General features: G+C 31.1%; 3 protein-coding genes across 7 annotated transcripts; 1 reads left to right on the forward strand and 2 right to left on the reverse strand.

The window, feature by feature from the left end:
- The first annotated feature begins 4,754 nt into the window (after positions 1–4,754).
- Positions 4,755–10,657, forward strand: LOC137831198 (uncharacterized). Its single transcript, XM_068638774.2, has 3 exons — positions 4,755–4,855; positions 5,703–10,043; positions 10,377–10,657. Exon 2 carries the CDS (start codon positions 5,707–5,709, stop codon positions 10,024–10,026), a length of 4,320 nt encoding a protein of 1,439 aa, XP_068494875.2. The 5' UTR covers positions 4,755–4,855; positions 5,703–5,706; the 3' UTR covers positions 10,027–10,043; positions 10,377–10,657.
- A 510-nt stretch (positions 10,658–11,167) lies between these two features.
- On the reverse strand, positions 11,168–19,895 carry LOC137831199 (Nucleotide/sugar transporter family protein). Of its 4 annotated transcripts, none has more exons than XM_090303269.1 (13): positions 19,519–19,895; positions 18,150–18,851; positions 17,871–18,040; positions 17,049–17,154; positions 16,842–16,891; positions 16,360–16,427; positions 15,445–15,545; positions 15,232–15,244; positions 13,742–13,926; positions 13,444–13,530; positions 12,601–12,695; positions 11,959–12,094; positions 11,168–11,592 (listed from the first exon to the last, which is right to left on the reverse strand). In XM_090303269.1, exons 4-12 carry the CDS (start codon positions 17,106–17,108, stop codon positions 11,977–11,979), a joined length of 777 nt encoding a protein of 258 aa, XP_090159395.1. In that variant the 5' UTR covers positions 17,109–17,154; positions 17,871–18,040; positions 18,150–18,851; positions 19,519–19,895; the 3' UTR covers positions 11,168–11,592; positions 11,959–11,976. The 4 variants fall into 4 exon arrangements, with proteins under 4 accessions (XP_090159395.1, XP_068494876.2, XP_090159396.1 ...); XM_068638775.2 differs by having other exon boundaries at positions 17,049–17,134; positions 19,519–19,872; XM_090303270.1 differs by having other exon boundaries at positions 18,150–18,845; positions 19,519–19,870.
- Positions 19,896–21,591: 1,696 nt separating this feature from the next.
- Positions 21,592–26,729, reverse strand: LOC137831191 (uncharacterized). 2 transcript variants are annotated; one of them, XM_068638767.2, is made up of 9 exons: positions 26,464–26,729; positions 26,174–26,324; positions 25,881–25,993; positions 24,764–24,845; positions 24,462–24,490; positions 23,670–23,763; positions 23,350–23,439; positions 23,064–23,256; positions 21,592–22,232 (listed from the first exon to the last, which is right to left on the reverse strand). In XM_068638767.2, exons 2-9 carry the CDS (start codon positions 26,315–26,317, stop codon positions 21,940–21,942), a joined length of 1,038 nt encoding a protein of 345 aa, XP_068494868.2. In that variant the 5' UTR covers positions 26,318–26,324; positions 26,464–26,729; the 3' UTR covers positions 21,592–21,939. The 2 variants fall into 2 exon arrangements, with proteins under 2 accessions (XP_068494868.2, XP_068494867.2); XM_068638766.2 differs by having other exon boundaries at positions 26,418–26,729.
- Between the last annotated feature and the right edge of the window lie 1,115 nt (positions 26,730–27,844).

Consider the following 27,844-nt stretch of genomic DNA (forward strand, 5'->3'; position numbering starts at 1 on the left):
ACCCTAAAGCAGGCCCACAGCGGCCATAGCCCACCTAGAGCAGTATAAATAGCAGAAGAGGCACATCACCCAAGGTAACTATTCACTCCCCACTCTTCTGGTACCTAGCTCTCGGTCTGACTTGATCGTCGGAGTGTCTTCGCAGGTACTCCCCCCATCGTGTCCAAGCTGAAGATCCAGTCGGAAGAAGACCAACCGGAGGACCAACCGGAAGGCCGACAAGAAGAGAAGAACGATACGACATCATCAGAAGAAGTGTTCTGCAGGGTCAGATCTTGTAGGAACAACAATAATTGATATTATGATACAATGTTATTTTAAATTATTTATAATTCTAAAGTATATTAACATTCAAATTACAATAAAAATATATTAAAAAATAGATTAAAAAAAGATAAACTATTAAGAAGAAAAAAAAATCGTAAAAATGATTGTGTTTAAGAACAGTAACTTAAAAGATATTTTCGTAATCGATAATTATTCAAATTTATGTATAAAGAGGAATGGTAATAAATACTTTTTATAAAGTAGTTTAAAAGGATTTCAGATACAATTTAAAATAATTATTATAAAGTCAATAATTTATAAGTAACTGTCATTCTAAAAATATTTATCTAGAAATTAATTTAAAATTTTAAAAAATATTGATAGTTAATTAGATATTAATTTAAAAATTAGTTTATAAATTTTTATTAATAATAAAAATTACACGTAATCAATAAAATAGTATATAATTTAATCAATATAATAATTAATTATTTTTTATCTTTAAAATTAATTTTTATTTAATAATTTTTTTATAATATTTATTTGAACGTGTAATTTTATTTAAATTTATACTTTAAAGGAAAAAATATACAATTTAAATCATTTTATTTTTTTATAAATATGACAAATCTTGCACACTTATATTATATTATATATATATATATATATATATATATATATGGCATGATTCATAAATTTTTGTCCAAATATCATGTTTACAAAAGAGGAAAAACAATGTTTGTTCCCTTTAGAATAGATAAGGTATGAACATAATTTTTTTCACACTTTAAAGTTTTAATCATATATTCTAGAATTATAATCATGAATAAATTTATTATTTTAATTGAGATTCATCTAATTGAGTTTATTTTGATCTTAACTTTTATTTATGTTAATCTTGTGTTTTAGTCGTAGTAAAAGATTTAATATTTCCTAGAACATATGGTCTGACTAGACGGTATGATAGAAGCATTTGGCTAAACCATTTGAATGAAGGGTTTATCGTTGCAAATGGGTTGAATCATGCGAAAGTTCAAGTTGCTTATTTAAATCAAAATGGAAAACAAAATTTGAGTTAAAGAATTAAATCACCAATATCTCAAAAACAGAGTTGGAAGCAAATTTATGCAAGAGATATTCTCTCAAAAATTTTAAATTATAAATATCATGTTAAACGCACCAAAAATTGAGCAAATCTCCTTCGAAGATATTGTTCGTGTAAATCTTCTTCAAATATCTTTCAAAATAATATTGGGTTTAATTATAATGGATGAGTAAATCTAGAACGAAAATTGAAAATAAAATATTTGGATTAAAAGCAAGAACAAGATCTATAACTAATCGGGAAAGAGAATAATTGCTTCATAATTCGAAACAGAGAAAGGAAACGTTTGATAATTGTAAAAAAATATCTTGAGAATGATTATGAATTCGATTTTGTGCAAAGAAAATAAGATTATAAAAAGAGACGTCAAAGGTAAAACGATGATAGTTTGTTGGATCGTGATACAACACACTCTAAACCTAGTTTTAGTTTTTTTGTATTTTTTGTTGTTGTCATACTCATGGAAGTCTAAACCTTTTGGGTTAACTCCTCTGTAATTTCCCAATGAGTTCTGAGGTTCTGATCAATAAAAGTTTCATTTTTCAATTCTACGTAGTAGTTTGTTTTAACCTTATGATATTTTTGAAATCTTTTTTTTTTTTTTGTAAAAGGTTGTTCTCGAACACATGTTGAAGGTTCGATTCTTTTCTCTAATTTGAATTTTTTGGTTAGTTCGTTTTGTTTTAATTAATCTATTGAGTGCGTGATTTAAGAGGTAAAAGAGAAACATCTTATAAGTAGATGCATTAATACAAGTGGAGTATTAAATACGTCCGTGTTTAATTTAGTTTAAATATATATGAGAATTGAATGATGATAATATTTAGATAACCTGTGAAGAATTTATTGGTGGAAGAACTTTAGGAGTCACATATTCTTCATTCATCTTACAATGTCTATTATGTTCTCTTATTGAACAATCATAAATCTCTCTTTACTATACTATTTTTGCTAATTTTTGTTGCTTGCAAATAAGTTTTGAATTTTATTTGTTGAATTCGTTATTGAATTTGTTAGAAAATGACTTGAGTCATCTTACCTTATCTATACTATCATCTTTAGTGTTAGATGGTTTATCACTATGTTAAACAATCTAATACTACAATATTTTTAATTTGATTGTAAAAACACCAGCTATCTATCACACCTTCCTTATGCCTTCCTCATGCTTGACTAATGTTGTTTCTCATCTCAAATTTGCTATAAAGCTTATTACAAATTGATCTTAAAAAACATTTAAGTGATTAAAAGAAAGAAATTATTTATAAACTATTATTGAAAACTTTTAAACAAGATGAAATTTTTAGAAATTGGAATAAATTTATTATTCTTTATAATAATTATTTTAAAAAATCATATAATAATTTATTATTAGATAATAATGTAAACTTGTCTTATAGTTTGAGTATATTAACGTTAAACTCTCTATAAAATGGTAATAAAATTTAATAATATTTTTTTTTCTGACTTGTTTGGTAAAAATTTCAAATGTTACAAAATTGAAAAGGTATATTGTTTTAAATCATACAAATTTCATTTGTAGAATCCCAAAAAAAATTAAATTCACAATAACCTTCATAGTAGAAAAGTAAAAAGATGAAAAGAGAGATGATGAAGAAGAAAGTATACATAAATTTATATATATATATATATATATATATATATATATAAATAAATAAATTTATTTATCATGTGAAAAATAAAAGAACAATACAAATGGTATGAGACACACTAGTAGGGATATATAGATTAGAAAGAAAAGAAAGATGAAAACCAAATCATATATAAGTAATTTAGTGAGTTGAGGTTAGAATATCCTGAAAAGGGTGAAATCTAAGACAAAAGAAACTCAACTATGTCTCATGGAAAATACTACATTTGAACCAAACAGAGTATTAAAATAGAAGATAAAACATGTTATTCAAATATGGCAATAAAAACCATCCAGCTGAAGCATCTACAAAACCTACTCTAATAAAGGTAGGAAATCCTTTAGAAGTGGTCATGTCATAAAGAATAATTTATCATAAATAATTATTTAAATTCTAAAATTAATAACTAAAATTTTGATAGTTAATTAGATATCAGTTAAAAAATAGTTTACAAATTTTATTAATAATATAAACTATTTTATATCAATATTTTTTTAACTTTCAAAATAATATTTAATCTAGTTAATACAAAACTAGCATTGCACTATGTTTTGTTGAGCTTGAGTATCGTGTCAAAATATACAACACGAAGAATATCAAAACTTTTGAAAAACCTACTTTAACTCATATTTTATTTGGATTCCGAACTTCTACATACCTGCATTCAGGATATTGGGTTATTATCTTTTAAATAGATTATTATTATTATTATTATTATTATTATTATTATTATTTATGACAAATCAATTAATATAATATGATAGATAATATAACTTCTACTTACTCTTTCTCCTGTTTCTGTGCATTATTTGTTAATTGAAAGTTCATGAATTTGATGTTAATGATAATTCATGTCTTCTCTGTTTAATGTGGTAAAGTGTGTAAAAAAACTACTACAACCAATCAAAAGTTATTACTGGTAAGGTTACTACTGAGTAAAAGTAAATAGATTATTTACTTTTTCTTATTAAATTCTTGACAAATTCTTTGTGCATTGAACTTGCATTTTATCACCTTTCAAAATTTTCAAAATTCCCTCTATTTGAATTCAAAAAATACAATTTTAAAATTAAAATCTAATTTTGGAAAAGTAAATCCAGAATGCAATAAATACATTATGGAAAAAAAATCCAAAATACAAAATTTGAAAATACAATCTGGAAAAGAATTTTCAGAATTCAAAAATATGTTATGAAAATTCAAATCTGGAAATATATTTTAGAAAAATGGTTCCAAAAGTATTTTGTTATCCGTACCCTAATTTTATTTAAGGTTATTTTGTCATTTTGCAGGGGTATTTTCGTCATTTCACTGGAAAATTGAGTGCAAAATGACATTGATATGGTGGAGGAAGAATTTGCCTAAATTCTCTTACAAAACAAATTAATTAAAAAAATAAGCATTTTGTGAGAGAAAAAATTATGCACTAGTAATGTAAAAGGGTTTTACTATGTAGTTGATCTTGAACAATTATGCATGATAAACTTGTTGACTCATAATAGTGGTAACTTATGATTGGATGATAATGCTGTCTTACATTAGTATAACATGCTCATTAAACTCTGTTTTATACTAAGTAAAATACTTATTGTTAATTATTTTGGTTGGAGAAGTTAAGGAGACTTTAGTGGCCATCATCACTCATGAGTGGCCCTACCATAGACTCAAAGTCTTAGTCAACTAATACTAAGTTTTTGCCTATGGATGACTAAACCTTTCTTAATAGTAGTCTCTCTCAACTCTCTTGTTCATTCTGCAATCCAAGCCTGAAAAAGGTACAAACGTGCATCAATTGTTCAGGGAATTTTGGTTCATCAGCTCTTAATCCAAGGTTTGGTTCATCCTCATTTGTTGCATGCTGCACTGCTTCATATCTGCAATACGTAGTTGACTGTTTTATGATTGGATTTAATGTCAAAAGATAGAACCGAAAACAGCATTTAGGAACCAAAGAAGCACACATGTTTTGAATGATTTTGTTTTACTCTCTTGCATTTTGTTTATTGGTAAATAATGTGTGTTTAGTAGTGGAAAATTATCTTTCCAAAATCATTTGGCTGTTGGCTCTGGTGCTTTCATTCTTGAAATGTTTTTCCTTTTTTGAAATTGGAAATTTATGAGATCAAAAATATTTTTCTTGAAATTTATAATTTGGTGACCTCTTGAACATTCAGGCAGTTGCTACTTTCCTAATGTTTGATGCTGTTGATTGAGATCATTGCTCAGAATATTCCCTTTCTGGCATAATTTTCAGTATGTCATAGTTGTTGGTTTAATGTGAAAATAAAAAATTAGCTGCACAGTGCATAATTATTGTGCATACTACTACGTGAATCATGATGGACCCTCTATTAACTGGGAGTCGTTGTTTTGGTCATTATCACCATAGAAAGACCATATTTTAGTATGTCAAGAACAGCTGTTTCAGAGTATGTATAATCACATTGAATAGTTTATGGGTTATCAATAAGTTCATTTTAAACATACCATTATTATTGCTATTATAGTAAAATAGTATAAAAGAGAGAGGATGCTTAGGATTTTACTCAGGACTTTTTATCATAAAAATATATTTTTCGGGTACACCCAATAGTTTCACATCGTTTTGTATGGAGGGCACCCCTATGAAATCATACATAATGCTGAAAAGTATAAATGTTGAAGCCTTTTGATTGCAGGAAAATGGCTGAAATAGGTGCAGCTGTGGCGTCAACGTTAATAGAGCGTGTGGTGGATGCAATTATAGGTCGTGCTAGATATTTATTGTATTTCAAAAAATCTGTTGTTGATCTTCGAAAATCAAAGAGAGAGTTGGAGAAGTCATTGCAGCACATTAGAGAACGTGCTCAAGAAGCTGCTACAAATGCAGAGAAGATTGTGCAACCAGTTGAAGAGTGGCTGAAAGATGTGGAAAGGGTTTTGGAAGATGTGCAGGGGCTGGAAGAAAGGGTGGAAGAAAGTCAATGCTGTTTGAACATGACATTTAAGTATTCTCTAGCAAAAGAGGTGATATGCATGACGATGCAAATGAAAGTGGTCAACAACAATAACAAATTTGAGCCATTTTCACACCCCATTAAACTCTCAAGCATGAATTACTTCTTTCCCAAAGACTTTGTGGCATTGGATTCTAGGATGCCAGTTTATGAAGAGCTGCTGCAGGCAATCCAAGATGAGAGGAGCAATGTGATTGGAGTGGTTGGCGTGGGAGGATCAGGTAAAAGCACTTTAGCAAGAGTGGTGGGGAAGCAAATAGAGGAGTCAAAGCTTTTTGACAAGGTGGTTATGACAATTGTGTCTCAAGATCTCAAATTGAGGGACATTCAAGGTCAAATTGCTGATCACTTGAGCTTTTCATTGATGGAAGAGACAGAACTTGGCAGGGCACTACGGTTATCTCACAGGTTAAAAACTGAGAAGATTCTCATCATCTTGGATGGTGCATGGGAGAAGCTGGACTTGGAAGCTATTGGGATTCCATTGAATGAGAATGACAAGAGATGTTGCGTCCTCCTCACCACCCGCAACCAAGAAGTTTGCACCTCAATGAACTGCCAAAGAATGATTGAACTCTCTATATTAAATGAAGATGAAGGTTGGAATTTGTTCAAGCAACGTGCACAAATAGATGATGATTCTCCAGATGAATTGAGAGAGGTGGCAAGGAGAGTCTTTGACAAATGCAAAGGACTGCTAGTTGCCATTCTTGCAGTGGCAAGAACTTTGAAGGGAAAGACTTTTACCAGCTGGGAATTGGCATTACTTAGACTAGAAACTTCTGAATCAATTGATGTTCAAGAGGGCTTGGCAAGTACCTATGAATGCAATGAATTGGAGGAAATAATTTGCTTGGATTCAAAGGATGCAGGACAACTTAGATACCTCTATGCCCCTTCCCAGCCACTTTTCCCCAAACTAAGGAAAATCTTAATCAAAGGATGCATCAAATTGAGAAAAATCTTCTTCCCAAGCATGGTTTCAAGCCTCCCAGAGTTGAGAGAGCTGTCTGTACAAGATTGCAATGAATTGGTAGAAATTGTTTCTTCAGAGGAAGCTAGACAATTGCCAAACCTATCTTTTCAATCTCAACAAGTTTCTTTCCCCAAATTGGGGCTGATTGAGATTGAAAGATGCAACAAATTGAAATCAATTTTCTTTGCAACCATTGTTTCAAGCCTATCAGAGTTGACACAGTTGTCTATATGCAACTGCAACAACTTAGAGGAAATAATTTCTTCAGATTCCGAGGAAACACAGAAGCATAGAAATGTAAATGCTCCTTTCCCACAATTCTTCCCTAAACTATGGAGGATTAGCATTCAGAATTGCAACAAATTGAAAACATTCTTCTCTGCTACCACCATTACAAGTCTACCAGGGTTGCAACAACTAATAGTAAAGGACTGCAACACATGGGAAGAAATAATTTCTCTGGATTCTGATCAAGCAGGACAATCTAGAAACCAATATCCTCTTTACAATCAAGAAGACTGTTTCCCCAAACTTAGAAGCGTCCAGATTGAAAGATGCAACTCATTGAAAACAATCTTTATCATGGAAATTGTTTCAACCCTTCCTGAGTTGTTTGAGTTGACTGTAAAGGGTTGTGATGAATGGGTGAAAATAATGTCCTTAGGTTCGATGCAAGCAAAACAAGCCGGAAATCTATCTGCTCATTCCAAACAAATTTGTTTCAACAAACTGCAGAAAATTGAAATTGAAAGTTGCAAAAGATTGAAAACAATTTTCTTTACAGACATTGTTACAAGCCTTCCGGAGTTAGAACAAATAGTTGTAAAGAACTGCAATGAGTGGGAGAGCATAGTTTCTTTACATTCAAAGGAAGAAAGACAGCATAGATTCCTTTCTGCTTCTTCCCAAGAAGTTTCTTTCCCCAAATTGAGGAAGATTGTAATCGAGAAATGTAACAAATTGAAAGCAATCTTTTCTACAACCATTGTCACAAGCCTACCGGAGTTGGAGCAATTGATTGTAAAGGACTGCAATGAATTTGAGGAAATAATTTCCTTGGATTCAGATGAAGCTGGAGGACTTAAAACCTCATGTGCTCCTTCCCAACAAGTTTCCTTTCCAAATCTGGGAAGTATTAGTATTGAAAGATGCTCCAAATTTAAAAGAATGTTTTACATGGTTATTGTTAATATCCTACCAATGTTGGAACAATTGGTTGTAAAGGATTGCAATGAATGGGAGGAAATGATTTCCTTAGATTCAGTGAAAGCAAATGAACATGGAAATATTTCTGCTCCTTCCCATCATATTTGTTTTCCTAGACTGACAAAGATTGAGATTGAAGGCTGCAATAGATTGAGAGCAATTTTCTCCTCAACCATTGTTACAAGACTGCCAATGTTGGAGCAACTATCTGTAAAGGACTGCAGTGAATGTGAGGATATAATTTCCTTGGATTCACAGGAAGCAAGACAATTTACAAGCCAACTCGCCCCTTTCCAACAAGTTTGTTTCCCCAAACTGAGGAAGATTGGTATAGAATGTTGCAACAAATTGAAAGCAATTTTTTCCACAACCTTAGTTACTAGACTGCCAAGGTTGGAGCATCTGAGAATCGACAACTGCAATGAACTGGAGGAAATAGTTTCTGTAGATTCTGTGAAAATAAACCAACTTAGAAAGCAATATGATCGTTCCCAACAAAGTTATTTCCCTATGCTGCAGAGGGTATTGGTCAACAGATGCAACAAATTGAAAAAAATCTTCTCAGCACCCATTGTCACTAGCCTTCCAGAGTTGGTGAATGTATGTATAAGCTATTGCAATGAATGGGAGGAAATAATTTCTTCAGATTCAGAGGAATCAAGTAAACAAGGAAACCTATCAGCAGCTTCCCAACAAGCTTTTTTCCCTAAGCTGGAATCAATTTATATTGAAAAATGCAACAAAGTGAAAACACTCTTTTGTGTAACACTTGTTACTAGTCTACCCAAGTTACAACGTCTACATGTAGTGGGATGCAATGAATGGGAGGAAATCATTTCTTTAGGTTCAAGGAAAGTAGGACAGAATAAAAACTTCCTTAATCCTTGCAAAAACAAATGTTTCCCTAAGCTAAAAAGAATTTGGGTTGAGGGATGCAACAAATTGAAAACAATCTTGTTTTTAAGCATTGTATCAAGACTACCAAACTTGGAATACCTGTTTGTTGACAATTGCAACAATTTGGAGGCGATAATTTCTCCATATTCAATGGAAGCAGCGCAATCTAGAAACCTATCAGGTCGTCCAAATCAGGTTAGATTCCCCAAACTTGAAAGTATTGTGATCAGGAGATGCAGCAAAATGAAAAACATTTTCTCTACAATCACTTTATCAAGATTTCCAAAGTTAAAAGAACTTGATGTACTGGACTGCAATGAACTGGAGGATATAATTTATTCAGAAGCAAAACCACTTAGAAACCTGTCAACTTCTTCCAAACAAATCTATTTCCCCACACTACATAATATCCAAATCGAAAGATGCAACAAATTGAAAACAATCTTTTCCTCCACCACTGTTAGTAGCCTGCCAGAGTTGGAAAGTGTGATTATAGAGAATTGCAATGAATTGGAAGAAATATTTTCTTTCGTTTCAGAGGAAGAAGAACAAGTTGAAAATATATCTGCTCCCTCCCAACATGTTTGTCTGCCAAAAGTTCGAAGCATTAGAATCAAAATATGCAACAAATTGAAGTGCATATTCCCTTATTCTGTGGCATGTGAATGTCCTTCACTGGCTTTACTAGATGTAGAGTCTTGCTCTCAACTAGAACAGATTGTTAAATTTGAACATAAAGCTACAAGTGAAGAAGAAGGTGCAGGGGTGGCGGTTGATGATAATCAAGCTAAGCATTTATTGTTTCCAAATCTTGGTTTGCTAAAACTCAAGAAGTTGCCAACTATTACTGGGACTTTCCCTTGGTATGAACCCCAAAATTGTCAGTTGATCATAGAAGAGTGCCCCAAGTATTTGTGGTTCACTTAATGTGCCTCACCACACAGGTACACCACTAACTATTCTGCTACATTTTTCTCTAGTGTTGATTTAAAATGGCATTCACCAATTTAATTAAGGAATGTCAGTTTCTGTGATTTCTGTTTTGTTGGAAAATGTTCTCTTATCCAGTTAGTAGTTATAGTTCAGGAAATATAAACATTATAAATCAAGCATGAGATTAACTCGTTGGATTTAATTCCAAGTTGTGAATTATTTTATCAACTCAAAGATGTAAATTATAGTGTTGTTTGTGAATTAAAGTATGATAATATAGTAAGTACTGGACTTCCTCTTTTTCCCTTTATATTTAAAGGAATACATGTTTTTCTTTATGTCAGTGGCTAAGCAGGGAAGCAAGCTGGTGGTGTGGTCCCCATGGCTGCTAGAACTCTTACTCTCTCGGAGCCTCTTGGTGTCTCAGTTCCTTCATAAGGGTGGTTCTTTCCTCTGCAGTTTCCTCCACATGCAACTTAGCTCTGTTTTATTTCTTTGCTTAACTTAAGTGCTTGTTTATGTACTTTGTGTGTGTGAAATTTGTCTAAATTTAAAAGTGTGTTGCACAATGATCCAAGTAATTATTGATTGTTAATGGAATTTAAAGGACTTTGTTTGAAGTATCTATCTTCAAGAAATCATTGTAATATTATCGATCGAACTAATAAATATCCAAAATGTTTATTGCTCATCTTCTCTCAATTAGAATTTTCCTTTTGATTCAAGGTAAAACTGATTTCAATAAAAGAATGATTTTGTTAGAACCCGACAGAAAAAGGAGTTTTTTCTTTTTCTTTTTGTCAAAGTGGGATCATGGAGTTGGGGCATTATACTTTTCTCGACTCATTTCATTGAAACTATGCCTCAATTCAGTTGCATTCTTGAAATAGAGAGAGATGTAAAGATTGATTGGTAGTGACTGATGATTTTTTCATTTCTTCAACATTATTGGACTAAAGTGGTACACAATGATCCCAGAATAAGTAAGCGCCAAATTTCAAGAATGCTTAATTAATGCACATTCTTTTACTTCCAACTAGCATGTCTAGAGGTCCTACAGGTGCCTGAAAGGAAACTATATATAGATGCTGCAATAAATACATAAAGGTCTAGTTGATGTTAAGTTACTTTCCCGTCATAACAATGGAATTCAAATTCAATACCAATTTGAGTGTTGGTAAGAAACAAGAACTGTATTTAGTATATATACAAGAAAAATACTGGTAATATGATCAAAATACAATTTCATACTAGAAAGCAAAAATGATAAAATTTGATCGATTACAATCTGTTGTGTTCTGCAACATATCTTGTCAAGATCAAACAATGTCAAAATTGACTGATTGCGTACATATTTTTACAGAATATAAGTGATGTTGATCGTAGGAAGGCATTATATCCCAAAAAATGGTTCACTCAAAGAAACTTCAAAAGAACTTTGACACCACAATTCCAATTCCAATAGGGAACATAAACATGTTTCTCTTGATGAAATGTGGCAAAACAACTGGCATGTCGCTGGAAGATTATTACGTGCCCTTTGGTCTTTAGAGAACATTGCTTCGATACACATATAATTCATGAAAGCAGGCTTCAGTGAATAGTTAACTAAGAATTTAATAACTAAGGACAAAAATGTAACTTCTGCAAAATACTCAAAATATTAACATTTGAGCAACAAAATAGAATTTATACTTCATGGTTAAAATGCACTAAAAAATTCCTAGAACTTGCACAAATGGGAATTTTCGTATGATCTAAACTTCAACATGCATGATTCCATTTTCATCTATGATAACATGCAACGTGTATGTTTCTGGATGAATACTAGAGTATGAAGAGACAATATATTCATTTGTCAATGAATAAAATAAAAGATTAGGCTATGATTTGTATCATTAAACTGGAATCTGAGAAAAGGCTTACTTTTGGTGGATAATGGTTTCAGATGCTATCTTCTTGTTCTTCCATCTCCTCAAGAATAACATATTTGGCTGCAGCATCTCCTGAAGGCTCTGCCACGTCACTGCCACTAGCGTGGCCCTTCTGAAGCTTAAGGTATCTGATTTTTCAAAACAACAGAACAAACGCACTTACTGGCTGCCATTAAATAGAGAGGAAATATCACATCTGAGAGAAACACGAGTATGGCTTCCTTAAACCCTAGATAGTATGTGTACAAGAATTACATGGTAGCTATTACGTTGTATTATTAGATCGAACAAAACTTGCAGTTCCATTGTTTTACATATAATAAATTGAGTATAAAATTGGTTATACATGACAAATTCAGCACTATACATACGATTTGACATTGAACTTTCCAACTGTGACCTATTAGTACAAGCAAATAAACTACAAATATCATGTAATTAAACCTTCCCTTCAAGTTTTGGAAGTGGGAAATATAGACTAAAATAATTATTCAATTCAATTATCCCCCTCAATGTGGCAGAAAACTTAAAAATAACACATTTTATTGTTATCACAGAATAAATTAAAATTTGAGAAAAGAATGCACATTTGACTGATATTGTTTCTTGAAGAATACGTTACATGATGACTTACTTGTACCAATTAAACAAACTGACACCAATCATAATAGTTAATAGTCCAAATCCTTTCAACCAAGTGAATTGATCATGGAAGTACAGTACTGCAACCTACACAAAAAACAACATAAAACCAAAAGAGTAAGATGTACAAGCAGAAAACCCAGATGTGAGGGGTAAACAAACACATCAACTCATCTATTCATTTAATACACAGCATTATATAAGTAGAAATGTAGAATAATGCATATCTGTTGCATTATATGCATAATGCAAATCTATACATTATGAGCAGATGTTGAAACTCAAGAATCAGTTAGTGCTCAAGTTAAAACATGTAAAAAACTATACAGCAATACGGAATTGACAAATTACCCTAATTCAATCTAAATACAACAACTAACTAAAGTAGAAATAAAAAGGACAGCTCTAATCAATAATTTGAAATAGTACAGCTGGATTCTAACATCACATTCAAACCAAAATATGAAACTTCTTTGTTTTAAGGTTTCTAGGTCTGTATGATCCTTAACTAATTTCTGTCTTATATGGACTAACAGGAGTCAATGAAAGAGAGAAAAAAAAGTGTGCAATTTGTCTTGCAAATAACTAACAGTTCCATGAATGCTAATTTTTTCCCCTTTATGTATTAAAATGAATGCCAATGTTTAGCTTAGCAACTATTGTAATAAATTCGGTACATGAAAGCATACGCTGCAAAAATGTAATTCTGATACGTTTACACCACAGAAGTGAAACTTGGTAGGATAGAAATATTTGATTGAATAATAAGAGGGACAGACACTGGATAACTATATCAACAAATGGTAATATCATCCAAAATATAATGGTACCATACCAATATGGTGACTGCCTCTTTAACAACCCCAGCTATTGTCACTGTAACAGCACTAGTTACTGAGACCAGAACATATTCTGTTAGCACCTGCAAGAACATCAAGATCCAAAAGTCAGTGTGAAGAAAGAATAAAGTTAGGTAATATGACAGTAAACCAAAGCCTGTTCAGGACAAGTGTAACAAGCAAAATTAAACAATAACTAACAAGCATAGAATTGTTAAGACTCCTCCTTGAGTTTTAGGAGGAAAGAGATATAAAAAAATATACATGTATCTTAAAGGGAATACACAGCCTTACCATAAAAAAAGCAATTGTGCCACCAAGAAGCATCAGCAAGCAACTTCGAGTAATATGCACTGAATTATCAAAGTACTTGTTTTCTTGGAATTCATCCCATGGATCTAAAGCAAGGGAAAGAAGGGCAGTTGCCACAGCCATTACTGGAGTTACATAGCTCATCAGTGTAAGTGGATTTTTCAGACCTGAAATCATTTGAAAAAAGCATAAAAAAAATTTCTTAAAATATAACAGCAGTTACAAAATCTTAACTCGAAAGTAAACTTGGGCAAAGAAAAATGACTCAATGCTAGATCAAGTGAAAATTTAAAAAGATGAAAACACTAGAACATGTCAATATAAAAAGTTAGCCTCACTAAGTCTTCAAATAAATAATTAGGCTCTATAATTTTAGAACTTCAAAGTCCACATCAATGCTTGGAGTGCTCTAAATCTCTTGAGCCAATTTTGGTCTTTCCCTTTATCTTTTTGGCTTTGAGGAGGATTCCTGATCCTCTTCCAGTATTTTTTCCCCCTTCTATTAAGTTATTTTACTAAAAGGAAAAAAAAATCAATTTCTTGATACATAATTAAATTAACAGTTGCATATGCTATTTTCTATTTATTAACTACTCCACATTTATTAATTTCTTCAGGAGCTTAATAATCAATAACCTTGTGTTAAAATATAAGATTCCAGGATTTAAAATATATTGATTGCAATTAAATTCAGATTTCAATTTTCACAAGGTAAGCAATGATAGTTGTTTTAAAATATATGGAAGGTACATATGCAAAGAAAACACAGGACTCCAATAATTTTTCAGCAAGAAGGCAACTGCTTTATTAATCTAATTTTGGATTATAAAATCTACTGTGAAGCAACAGAAGTATTTAGTTGATGAGCTGAAGGAAAAACCAAGGGTTAGGGCAGTACAAACTTTCAAAAGAAGCAACATCCCTCTGACAGTTGAAGTAACCATTACTGATGCATCAGCTTTTCAGCAAGGAGACTCCAACAATAGGTGTACAATTAATTTCTTAGAGATGCATCATTAATCTTCTTTTTTTCAATGTTTTTTTTTTCGTTATTTTTCTTAGGAGGATTGCTTGTCCTCCTTACTCTTCAAAATTCTTTCTCTTAATCTCAATAAATTTATTTCTTTTTACACACAAAATAATAGCTACTAAAATATATGGTAACCGGTATTTCCAAAACTTCGATGTCTAAAATACGTAGGCATAAAGCACCATTTCTGAACCAGCAATTTACACTATTTGGTCACATAAATTAATGTGTCCAGAAAGGAACAAAAGAATGCATAGTGACTGAAAAATGAATAAACTGGCAGAAATGAATGTCAAATTAATGAATTGATGGAGCAAAACCATCAAAAAATAAATAAATTTAAAAAACCAATTATTTAATTAAGTGAAACAATTCATCCAATATATCATATAAATTTAGTAAAATTAATATTCTCAGACATGAAGTTATGCAGAGCACATACCGTAGGCTTCTTTCTTTCAATTTGGTTTTCAGTTCAACACGAATGGCAAGAATGCAAATCAGGTTCCAATACAATAAAATGAAGCAATGTATCAGAATGTATGGTTGACAAAAACAGGAAAAATAAGGGCATGAATGTGTTTCTGGGTCTGTTTTGTGTAGACAGACATGTAGATATCAAATATCCATAGAAATGAAAATGCAAATATAATACCTGCAAAAGGATCTGAGTCATACACCAACGAAACCCAGACATAACAGCAGCAAGCATAACAAGTACAAACCCCCAGAAGTCAAACTCGGTCTCTTTTGAAACTGCAGCACACCAAAATAAATTAAAGATGAAAGGTTTGAATTCTCAATTTGATATAAATTCCTAAACCTTATAAAATGCAATTTGACGAATTTTGGTTTAATTCTCAAACATTATCAGAAAAAAACAATAGTTTTAATTGGTAGAAAATTTAACAAAAAATATGAAGAGTTTATTGGCTGTTTCAGATTCTGAAAACATTTTTGTTGATTAAGCTTCAAACTAAATTATAGGAATAAATGCTGGATGTATTTCATTTTGGAATTGAAGAAAATTCTTCCACACCAAAAAAATCAGAAGTATATTCAACGACACGGGCTAAGATGCAAAAATCCTTGATAGCTATGCTGCTTATTCTCAGAAGGTTTACATGCTCTATATATATACTTTATCATTGAGCTTGTAGGCAGCCAAACTGGCTCAGGTGCTTCAGACTCTAAGTGAAAATAAATGCATATAAAAATAGCATATTATGATAGGTACCAGAAACGTAAAAAGGAAACAAAAACAGAGGTTCTTCTATATATCTCTTTCCTCCGAATTCTTACCACTCGATTATTGCTTAACCCCTCAATCCTCTCATCATTACATTTATGTATCCTCCCATGCAGAATGTACTCAAAATGCCACCTCCCTGTTAACCACATGCACAGGCAATCACTTTAGAGCCACCCATCCCACCTAACATCCCTTCCCAATCTGTTCTAGCTCTCTCATCATCTTTAACCCAATAGCCTTCCCTTTATCACTTAAAAATTTAATAATAGGGGAATATTTACCATATTACTACCACAAAAGTGAAGGAGGATATAATACCTGTTAATAATATGCCAACAGAGATGACTAAGATGATGCCTGAGAGTTTAAGGCTTGGTGTCTCCAACCTTCCAACCAAAATTTACAAAGAGATGTCAGAAAACAAGCATAAATGAATATATATGACCTACAGGATGCATAACCAAACATGCAATCATTTGATAGAGAAAAATAGCAGCATGAAAAAGTATAACAGAAATTAGAAAATAAAATATTAATTGAAATAATTGTTAGCATGTCAATTTTAAAAGAATTACACCTTCCCACAGCATAAATAACTATTGCTGAAAGTAATGATTGATGACTGCAAATACCTAATTCCTTCAAGGTTACACAAAATTTCATGATAAGTGTGCTTTCATTAATAAAAAAAAAGCCTAAAAACTATCTTATTGATGCAGCTGCTTAAATTTTAGAATGTTTAACATTTACTCAAAGAATCATACAATCGGATTATGAAGGCAAAATGACTGGGAACACACCTGAAAGCAAAAGCAAACAGAAGGAGAAAAATTGGAGCAGCAGATTTACACTGCAAGAGAAAAAGGAAAGGTAAATAAGAAGAATAGTTACTTGCATTAAAACGAGGTAAAATGTAGAATCTAATCTAATGAACACTACACAAAGAAAAATAGAATAAATGAACATATATCTATCTCATTATACATGAAAAGAGAAATGTCACAAACCATTGTAGCAAACGTGACAGAGATGAAAACTAGAGATGCATTGCTCAAGTTAACATCCATTGCAGTTCCAAAAGCAGTTGGTACAACTGTTAAAGGCAAAGTCCATCTGTGGCATTAGTTGATATAAAAGTTAATGTAACAAGTGATGAGAAATCTGCACAAAAAGTGTGCTTCAAGGTATAAGGTTAGCAAAAGAAACAAAAGAAGAAAGAGTAACAGAGTCAACCATCCTAGGAGTTGTTCAATCATTTCATATTGCTAGCAAATTTGTGCATACTCAGATCGGTAAATAACAATAATTGCTATTTGCTGGAACATAGGTAAGCTCCCATAATGATAAACAGAAGTATGGGAGTAGTTTCACAAAATTAAGCATCAGATATTTTAATTTTTTAGTAGAAAAGGGTGATAAGTTGAGCTCATTTGTCTCACCATGTAAACAAACACTCAACCTACAAACATGAAAGTGTAGTATGTTTGACTCCGTCTTTATTCCAAGCTACAAAAATGTTACTAGTTTGGACCAAACTACTACTACTACAACCTGGAGATTCAAGTAGAAAAAAAATGAGAAAACTAATTCCTATTTTGAGAAAAGTTATCACCACAAAAAACTACAAATGATTTTAAATCAAAAGTAGCAGTGCAACTATAACTGAAGTCATTCCGCATTTATAACAGTCATTAAGTGATATGAAAAATCACTACCCAAAATGTATTTAGAAGAAACAACATTACATACCTATTCCATATAATAAAGTGGTGGAGAGAGTTAAAACCTATTATAACAAGAACTGGTGGATACAGGAATCAAAAATTTACCTCTCAAAAAGTAATCCCTCCAAGAAATGACAACATTAGTCTCAAACCTATGAGACCAAAACCAGGTGATAAATTTTGATAGAACAGCTTGCATTGTAAAGTGGATAGTATTCATTAAAAAAGGAGCTGGGAACTTTCCCATATGATCTCCCAATAGACTTTTATTATACCTGTTCAAAATATTTTGGAATAAGAAATGGAGGAAAAAAGGATATGCATCAGAAACAATAGACAGGATAAATACACCAGCAATGACAAAAGGGTAAACAAGGAACTTACAGGGTCAAAAAGAGACTGAAAGTGTACCACATAAGTATCAAAAACAATGTCTTCAAGATATTTGCTAGATGAATAGGATTCTGTGAGCTTTTATCCAATGATTCATCATCACCCACAGAAATGTAGGAATCAACATCACTTGTTCCTCTTTCAGACTTGTCCTCAATGTCAAAAGATGCATACTTCTCGGATCCATTACCTCTCCGGTGAACAAAATCATCATCCATCGTATCAATACCGTTAGTTTGCATACTCCTCTGCCGAAACTTTTGGTGAAAGAATCTCTCTCTATCTAAAGCTCTGCTCTGCAGCTCATTCTTTTGAGGAATAGGTAACGCAAAATCAGAGTCCTCTTCTAAACTAACATCTCCATTACATAATTGCTCATCCAAACGGATTCTTTCATCATCATCTTCACACCAGCGTGAAAAGGAAAGTTCTCTACGAATGGACGGTCCTAAGCTTTCACTGACAACATCATCAACCTCTGTAAAATCACCATTCTCTGAATCCAATTCACTCTGTACCATCTCCTATTATCCATGTATGTACTCTTCCATCCAACTTATGTTTAATATCATCACTTGTTACCAAATCCAACAACATAAGCACACTTCAGTGCATAACACAACTAGTGCTGGACTGCTGTTCAGGCACAGGACTGCCTCTATGATCAAATCGTCACGTGGGGACCCACTGATACTAAGTAAATAAAAATAGGCTCAATTTATTTCAGTCCAAAAAAAGAACCAGCTCCAGAGCTCTTAGATACCCACTCTATAGTGTGGCTTAGATTAAACTAAAGACTAGATCTTTACATGTACAAGTTCAAGAAGTCTGAATTTCATGCCATATGACTAAATCTACCATAAGTCATAACTAAATCTAAACAAAACCATATTACAATACAAACTGGTAAGAAAGCATAGAGGAAAATAAAAAAATCTCGCTAAAATTTATATTGAAATTGATTGAAAAAGCAACAAACCCCTCAACTACCTATTATCACGGTACGCCCCAAAACAGCTTGATACTTAAAAATAATAAGAGTAATCAATGAAGACTTTCATTTGCAACACAAGAATAGGCAAATACATATTCAAGGTTGTTTTGTTCTGCAGTGCCATTTTTAAACCGGCCCAAAATCAGTTCATAGTCATCAAGCGTAAAGCTGAATAAAAAGATCATTACTTTGATGCAAGCTGAGAGATATAAATTCCCATTTGAACTAACATTACCTCGTACAAGTCAAACAAGAAAAAGTCCATAAAAATGCAACCTTTGGGATACACACGGGCTTTTGATGATACCCATCATGAAACTTTGATTAAAAAAATTAATGTTAATTTCCTGGAAGCATGGAACTAACCTGGGGATGATCGACAGAGAGAAAAAGAACGAAACAGATCTGAATTTGAAGGCGTTGGATCTGAAACTTGGTCTGAATGAAAGGTGCGTTGGGCGTTTCGCGGAATTTGTTTGAAGGTTATTGTCTTGCACAACAGCAGAGTCACCAACCTGTTGTTAATGCTGATTATTATCGATTTATTGCCCTCTAACAAAGTATTGATGTTTTTTTGTTATCATTTGACGCATAATCAATGTTGGTCCATAGATTTTTTGCTTTGCATCCATTTTTTTCTTTTATTTGTAATACTTTGCTTTCAATTTTGGAAAAATGGTTGGACAGGTAAAGTAGGTGGAAGACAGAATTGGTCGACACGATTTTCAGGTGTATGTTTCACTGTTTGTAGGAAAATAATGAAATTAAGTTTTATACAAATTGTAGCAGTTATTTATGTTAGAAAAAATTATTTCGGCAATAATTTTTTATTAAAATTAATCATTATAAAAAAATCATGATTTATTAAGATAGTACAATAGATTTTGTAGACTAATTAGTAAAAAAAACATTGATCGTTACATTGTATTAACCAGTATTATTATTATAACTTAATTACATAAGGTAAAAGTTAGAGTTATTTTACAGGGAAAAATTATATTTTTAGTAGATAATTCTCTTAAAAACACTTCCACTTTTTATTCAAAGAAGTCATATTTTTGTATCACTTTAATTGGTTTTTAGTTTTCCTAACTAAAAATTTATTTGATGATATCAGTAGTATTTATTTGTGGGGTTAACTGAGAAGACATAATAACATAGGCATGATTAAAAAAATTGGTTGCATTACTAAAAAATAAACAAACTTTATTGTAACTTGAAGTGTTTTTTTAAGACTATTTTTAACTTTTTATATTTGTTCTTCCTTATTACGAAAATATTTATTAAGTTTATTATTTGTATTTTTAACACGAGATAATATTTTATTATATTTCTCTCTTCTTCCATTTATAAAATAGAGTTTATTATTTTTATCCTTTTTATATTAGAGGGATTTCTTAATTTTTACCATTTTATGAAATAAGACATTGATGGTGATAGATAAAAAATTTGCTTTATTTTATTACAAACTAGATTTTTTACATTATTTTGTTCATTTTAATTATTACATTATTTACTGTGTTTATTTATTTATTATTTTTAAAATGATATTACTAGATGATAAATTTATCTTCTTTTATTTTAATGTTTTTATTACGATGCTTATTTCAACCTTGAACTATTTATGTTATTTTTATGATTTAAATTATATCAATTAACACATTAAAAATATGTCTACTTAAAATAATGTTATTTTTCTATTACATTAAATTTGGGTAAGAATAGTTTAAAATATAGATTAAGATTAACAGCACAATTTACAGAGTATAAAACTCTAATAATTAAATATGAAAGATATATATATATATATATATATATATATATATATATATATATATATATATAGAGAGAGAGAGAGAGAATAATTTATCAATAACATTAAAATTATAAAATATAAATAATATACAATTTATTTTTATGAATAAAATTATAATATTTTTTCTCTATAAAAATACTATATGTACATTAATCTAAGTTTTAAAAATTGTTTAAAAAACTATTTCACCCAATATTTATAATTTAATAAATTAGTGTAATAACTTTAAAATACTTTTTTATTTTCTCAATTTAAAATAAGTAACTTTTTAAAATTAAGGAAATTAATAATTAATTTAATAAGTGGAATCAATTAACTTTACTGACTATTACAAAGTACACACAATGCTAAAATAAATGTATGGTATGAATTATTTATTTGAATGTAAAATTAATATAAAAAATAATAATGTTTCGTTAAAAGCTTGATAAAGTTAACATCCCTAAAACCCTACACCGACACTCATTATGAGTTCATATCATAGTTTGTTGACCTGAGACATTAATGACAAACAAGATGCATATATGTGACCAATAGGTGTGCCCGAATTTAAGAAAATGTTTATAATTTTTATCTTTAAAATATTTTTTATTTTGTTTTTTAAAATTAAAATTATCTAAAAGTAGTAAAGAATTACCATTTTTAAAATTGAAATAATAAATAAAACTACATGTAAATAGATTGTTCTCACAACTGGTAAAGAAATAAAAAAATTCTTATCTTTTTCCTCACCACCATTTCCCCTCAATAGAGTTTGTTGCAGTCTGCACCTCCGTGTTTCAAACCTGCACCCCATGTCATCCATTGTTTGGCCACTTCAATCTCCCAATAAGTTGAAGAATATCTTAAATTCGATAACTCCCATTACTCAATGTTCACATCCTCAAGCAGCAAATATTATGCAGAAGCTATGAATTGTTGCTTCAGCCGAAGCATGGTCCAAGTGTTGGTAACGTGCAACCAAACAGACACTAAGATGTGTGTCGTGTTAACGTAGGATTCTTGATGGAGACAAATGCCACTTTCTTTGGCATAGAATGGAGTTTATCATTCGTAGAAGTGCTTGATGATGCATGCAAACCAGCTTGCTGTGAAGGTTCGTTGATGGAGGCTTTTGTGGTGTCTTGATTTTCTCCTTCCTTACTGTACATAGTCATCTTAATGTCAAATTGTGACGAGTCAGTCAACAATTCAGTATTCATATTATCTATATGACAGAGATCTTCTTTGGCAGCAACAGCTTCTACTCCCTCAAGCTGATCATCTACACAACACAATTTAGCAAACCTTGGTTAGAAAAAAATGGCACCAACCAACAAATTCAAAACTTAACTTTGATTATATAATAGTTCCATAAACAGCCTCTTTGCGACATTAATAGTTTCGGATATACAATGGTGATGCCAAAAACAAAGGGGAGAGAACAGTAATTCTTTTATTTATGTGATTTGTGTACAACTTCATGCATGTAAATCAGTTGCAGAAACTAAGCAAGTACAAATGCCACTTTGTAAGCCCAATCAAAGAAATTAATAAAGCAAAGTATAACAAAACAAGCAAAGATGACAAGATCAATTCAAGAGCAATAGTCTTATCCTAGTAGGTGATTTCGATCACATTGACCACGCAATGTCATTGGGTTTGGCTAAAAACTAAAGTCTCAGTTATATTATTCGTCATGAGATCCCTTATAATAATTTCTGCCAATGTTCTTCTTTGGCGACAAGATCAATTCAATCAAATTAATTAGTATTATCTGTCATTTAATAGCATTCGCATGTTTGAGATCCAACGATTCACAATAATAACTAAATAAACAGAATATTGGCTCCCAAATTATACTGAACAGAACAAGAGAAGCTACTGAATATAAGTCATATCAACAAGCTCTTATCAAAGTCAGTGCTTTATTATATAAAATGCTTGACTTCAGAAATATAGTAATATGAAAAGGACAAAATTGTTTCAAACACCAGAAAGACGTTCAATTTAAAACAGTTAAACTGCCATGAACTGAACTAACACAATTAAATAGTAAAATAAAGAAGATCTAGAGAATATGCAACAGCAGAAACAAGCACATCACGGTTCTTACCCCCGAGAAAAGACTCGATCCTATTATAACTAACATTTGATGTTTGGACAGAGACATTTTCATTAGGGTCCTCAGGTTGACTTTCATTCCTCTTCCTTTTATGCTTCCTCTCGTGTAATGTAAACTTGTCTGAATTCCAAACACACTCTAATGTAACAAAATCATCACTAACAGGAAAGAAATCTCTAAACACCTGCATCAATAGTATATATCAATAAAGGAGAAGAAAATATATTAGCCTATCATTTTAGATTTATATAAAAAGAACCTAGTGCTACAAACTAACCTCAATCCCATCAAGAGCTATTTTTGCTGACTGTTTCGTTATAGAGAGAGAAGAAACCATGTTGAACAATGAAACAACATCAAGTAATATCTGTTCAAGGAGGATAAAAGAGGTTCAAATTAATTCGTCAATAATGCTATACGATAAATTCATGATCACACCGAAGTATAATTTATGTTTTACAGTATTAAATGCCAATCTAATATGTCTTTTACTTTCCAGCTAATTTAAAAAGTACCTCTGCATTATCTTACATTAGATAAATTGCAACTTAATAAACGATATAGCCAAGATTAAATACATAAACTTAGAAAACTTACTTGTTGAACCAAAACTCGAAGACGTGCAAGCAAAGCCATGATTGTCAGAGAAAATCCCATAAAAAAACATTGAGCAAACAATACAGATATCTCACTATGAAATCGTCAAGGAAAGAACTTCTATTTCGCAATTTTAACAGATTCTTATAAAATAATCAAGAAGAATACTAAAAGGCCTCTAGTGCTACTGACATTAATGGTGATAAAAGCTTTCAAGGGTTTGTGTATTCTACTTCTCCAAAGTATAAAGCAAAATGATGATTCATGGATTAAATAAAAGACCAAAATACCACATTAGATAACCATAACCAATCTCAGAAATGTAAAGCATCAAAATCAACATAATACAAGACTGTATGAAGGTAAGGGGAGATGACATCAACACTGGCAAGTACGAATTAAGAAGTCCTTCGATGAAAATGTAAATCAACCAACAAACCTGCCTAGGGAAAAATATCAGCATAAACGAAGAAACAAAAAGACAGAACACAAAAAATTCCACAATTAAGTTAGTGTATAGAATCAGTACATGCAAGTAAGTTCCGTATGTTTTACAAATAGCATTGTAGTTAAAGGGGTGAAAGCTAATGAAAAAAGAATACTAATCCTATTATGGAGCATGTAAATCATATCCATCATTTGGTAACACAAAGAACTAACTGGTACCCATTGTAAGAAATACAAAAAAATGCCATGATCATAGTATAGCCTATTAATTAAATTATGAGCATGTACAATAAATGAGCCAAGTATTAAAATACAAATCACACTATAACAGTAGTAGAAGGATACGATGCAGCCTTCAGTATTGGTTCAACCATCTGCATAAGAAAACAGAACATAAATTGAAATCAGAGAACAGGTTCCATAAATATAAACAATCCCAGATTAAGTCTATTATGATGCACAGGGAAAATTATTTCAATTAGAATCATACAATTTGTATGAAATCCTCATTATAGTTATACTACATAGCATACAAGGAAGGAGGACAGCTAATGAGCTACCACAGTATATATACCTTGATCTTAAGGTACTAAGTAAGGAAAACAATTAGAATTTAGAGCAACAACAGTATTGATCTGCAATTTCACCTCAGCTAATAAGCGTGCAGCTCCTAACAAACGCTCCGTAAAATTATGCTGCTTTTCACCATCACACTTTCTCCTTTTTAAGCTGTTAAAAAACGATATGTGAAACACTATCATCACCAACAAAACAGAACTTATAAATTATAATATCATCATATGCTGAAGGGAAAAAATTTCATGGAATTATTTAAGAAAATCAAAAAATAAGTAGAGGTTCAGTTCTGTAAGAGAGAGACAGAGAGACACCACTCCAGCAAAGTAATAATCTTTTTCATAAGAATATTGCCGCATTCATATTCACACATTTAACTATAAGTGTAGGTTTGAATAATGGTTTAAAAATAGTCATTTCCTATTTTTATGAGATCATGTAAAATGAAGAGTTCAAAGTTTTCCATTTCCTTTTTTATGCCTTGCACACACCACACGTAAGGAAAGGGCAAATAAAATTCAACATATTGGAAAAAAAGAATCCTCATGCCAAAGTACTAAGCACCAGAGAGGAATTCCCTGAAATATCAGCTCAATATAAATACAACATATTTAAACATCCAATCATACTTCCTTGCAACTATCAGAACTGTATAGCTAAATTAATTATTTGAACATGATTTGGGAAACACCAAGCAAAGTAATTGATTGTTAGAAACATGGTAGTTGAATCGAGAGATACAAGTAGTGTATCGGAGAGCTGATATTATGAATCGTAAATCGTTTTGTATCGTGAATGTGAATCGTAACATTCATAAACATAAAAATTTAATATATACTTAAATATATAAGATGTGTATGTATACATGCAAGATACAATAAATTATATATATATGTATATATATATATATACCACACAAATTCACCAAAACAACCTCTAAAAAATAATGTGGTGCATATATGTTATTAAACAAATTCTGTCTATCTTTTTTTATTTACTCATTTTTTAAAATCCACACTGATTCACACAATCCAGAATCTTTTCTTTCGCTTCGCAATTTAGCGATTCTTCGCACGATACAGCTACGATTCAGGGCCGAAAAAGTTTCTTCAAACGATTCAGGGCCGAAAAAGTTTCTTCAAACGATTCGTATACTGGGAGGGTTGGGAGGGTGAAACCGTATCATACCTCTCTAAAATAATAACCCTCTGCCTTGGTTTTTCTCCTTTGATAACAAGGAGGCATGTTGATACAAGATCCTCCAAGTTTGCTGATTGCAGAAGTCTTAAATCCCTCCTCACCTACAAATTTCAATACAGAACAAACAAAACCCCAAAAGATATAAATACAATGTTCCTCATAAATGCAATAGCTTTTAAAAATTGTACATTACAAGGAAAAAAAACTTCCATGAAATTTGTGAAACATTATGCAATTACACATTGACAGTGGAGAAACTGTAAACATAACATGTAGTGAACCTTCAAAAGATGTTGGAAATAGGAAGAGCGCCGGTGCTGGTTCTTATTCTTGTACACCATTCTCTGAAGAATGCCACGCTCAGATTGGAGTTGGGGAAGCATAGATGTTATTCTTGCCTCAATTGTTTCAAATTCAGTACCCATTGAGTCCCTGCAATTTAATTCAACAAATCAATAAAAAATTATGCATTAGTGATACAAATGGCCAAGTTAACCAGAAAAATAAAATAAAACAAACTTCTACATTTTAACTCATAAAGCCACGAGTTTCACGATGTTGGGACTAATACTTCTGGCGGCGACAGCGGTTGTCGTGGTGGTGCCTCTCGCGGTGGTTCTCGAGCCGTAGTTCCTCACAGCGGCACTGTTTCTCGTGTGGCGCTTCGGAGGGTGTTGCGGTGGCGTCGCAGCGGAGGGGCGGCAACGGTGACGCGTGTAGTGGCACAGTGTTACATGCAGTGTCAGTGAAGCTCTTCTCTCACTCTCACATTCCCAATTTTACTTTTAGGGTTTCTCACACCTAATTGGATTTGAATTGGATTTGGATGAGACAATCAAATCAATTAGTCTATTTTAAATAGTTAAATATAATTTTAATTTCTTTATTTTGTTTTTATGGTATTTTAAGACATTTTCTTCACTCTAAAAAGTCCCGTAATTGTAATTTAACTAAATCTTTAAATTGAAATATTCAAGGACCTATAAAAAAATCTTATTAATTAAAATATAAAAAATATAAAAAATAAATGCAAAGAAAATATCAAAGTATATAGAGTTTATCAATATTAGGCTTCTCTAGAATTTTTAAAATATTTATTCTATCTTTACTATTTATTTAAAACTTTGTTCCTCCTTTGTTAGTTGGGTAAGCTTTTTCAATGTTGTATTGTAATTGTTATTAGAAATTGGTTGTATAACAAAATGGTGAGTTTTGAATAACAAAATTTATAAAGAATAAGTAAGGGAGGAGAAAATGTAAACTAAATAATAAAAAAATAAATTCTAAATTTAATTAAACTATTCTGAGAATTGCATTGGAATATTTTAAAATGTTGAAAAATCCTAAATTACAAATAGGTTTATATTAAGATTTAAATGTTGATGAAAATATTGAAGATAATCATGTAAAATCAAACCATATAATATTCAACAATAATATTCATTATAAAGATTTTATAATATATAATTCTCACATTCTATATATTTAATTATAATATAAATATCTGAACATAATTTAAACATTAGAGTACATATCTGAACAGTTTTTTTAATTTTATTTTTCTCAATTTATCTATTGTCAATTTTGTTCTTATCATATTTTATCTTGGTGGCAACAGTGAGAAACAAAACCATAATTTTTTTTTACAAACAAAACCAAAACCATAGTTTCTTTTCCCAATCTCTATCAAAGTAAATTTTCATCCGGACTTTAAAATTAATCAATAGACAATTTTATATTATTAAATCATATACAACAAGTAAGATCTGAAATTTATTTAACATGAGTCAAAATATAATATTAAGTAATTTTCTAAACAAATAATAGTACTTTATTAAAAATAATATGAATACTTATTATAATATACTTAATACATACTCATAAGATTTGAAGTGAGTTGAAAATATATGTTATTGAGTTAAAAGAATATTATAAAATTTATTTATTTAATT

The sequence above is a fragment of the Phaseolus vulgaris genome, chromosome 6 (assembly GCF_051622355.1).
Source record: "Phaseolus vulgaris cultivar YP4 chromosome 6, ASM5162235v1, whole genome shotgun sequence".
Classification (NCBI taxonomy): Eukaryota; Viridiplantae; Streptophyta; class Magnoliopsida; order Fabales; family Fabaceae; genus Phaseolus; species Phaseolus vulgaris.